We start from the raw sequence: 829 nt of genomic DNA, 5'->3' as shown, positions 1-829 counted from the left end.
ACATAAAAGTTCGATATCACCAAATCAATTATGGAAGTTGGGGATAAAATATTCATTTAGAAAAACGTTATTCCACCCTGATAACTGTTTGATTTAAAAAATAAATAAAAGCTCCGTATCCATTTCTGGGAGACTCTACTAATAGTTTTCTCCAGTCGTAAATTACTGCATGACATGTTTCTTTTGGAATCAGGAAATAGTGTTTCTCTGTTCTTTATTGTTGCAGGTCTGCCCCTTGGTGGCTAATGCAGTATCACAGTTGAACCCTCAACTGAAAACTCTCAATGGTAAAACATTCTGTTTACACCAGTCATTTAGCTGTTTCACTGGTGCTGAACATATTGTATGAGTGACTGTCTACCTTACTGCAGTTGTAGCCCAGGTGGACCAGTATGCAGAGATTGACTATTCAATGGTGTCATCGCCCATGGTTTCACAGTCTTCTATAGACTTGAGCTTGAAGGTGAAGAACTGGATCAGACAATGTATATATTTTAGAGAGTGGTCCATGTGGTTGCAAAGAAACAGGTTGTCACATTTTTTCTGCCTCTGTTGCCCCCTTTTAGGGTGAATTTTACAACGTTGGGAAGCATCAGGAGCCTCCATTCTCCCCCACACCCTTTTCTCTCTCATCCCAGCTCAGCAACATGCTGTACTTCGGTATGTCTGCCTTCACCGCCAACTCTGCAGCTTTTGTCTACAACAGCGCTGGAGCCCTCAGTTTGTACATAACTGATGATATGGTGAGCTTCGTCCTCCCGATTCCTTAATGCGTCTGCTTTCATGACATCACACTGATCCACAATCTTTCTCACCCGCGATAGATTCC

General features: G+C 42.0%; 1 protein-coding gene across 1 annotated transcript; it reads left to right on the top strand.

Moving 5' to 3' along the window:
- Nucleotides 1-226: 226 nt before the first annotated feature.
- Nucleotides 227-771, top strand: LOC109954222 (BPI fold-containing family C protein-like; the record flags this gene model as incomplete). Its single annotated transcript, XM_020589619.1, has 3 exons — nucleotides 227-287; nucleotides 372-463; nucleotides 567-771. Coding segments are annotated over 3 exons (357 nt in total), but the record flags the coding sequence as incomplete, so codon positions are not given.
- Nucleotides 772-829: the final 58 nt, after the last annotated feature.

This window comes from Monopterus albus, unplaced genomic scaffold (genome assembly GCF_001952655.1).
Source record: "Monopterus albus unplaced genomic scaffold, M_albus_1.0 scaffold4635.1, whole genome shotgun sequence".
Lineage (NCBI taxonomy): Eukaryota > Metazoa > Chordata > Actinopteri > Synbranchiformes > Synbranchidae > Monopterus > Monopterus albus.
Note: the sequence above shows the minus strand (reverse complement) of the source record. Positions and strands in the feature narration are given on the sequence as shown.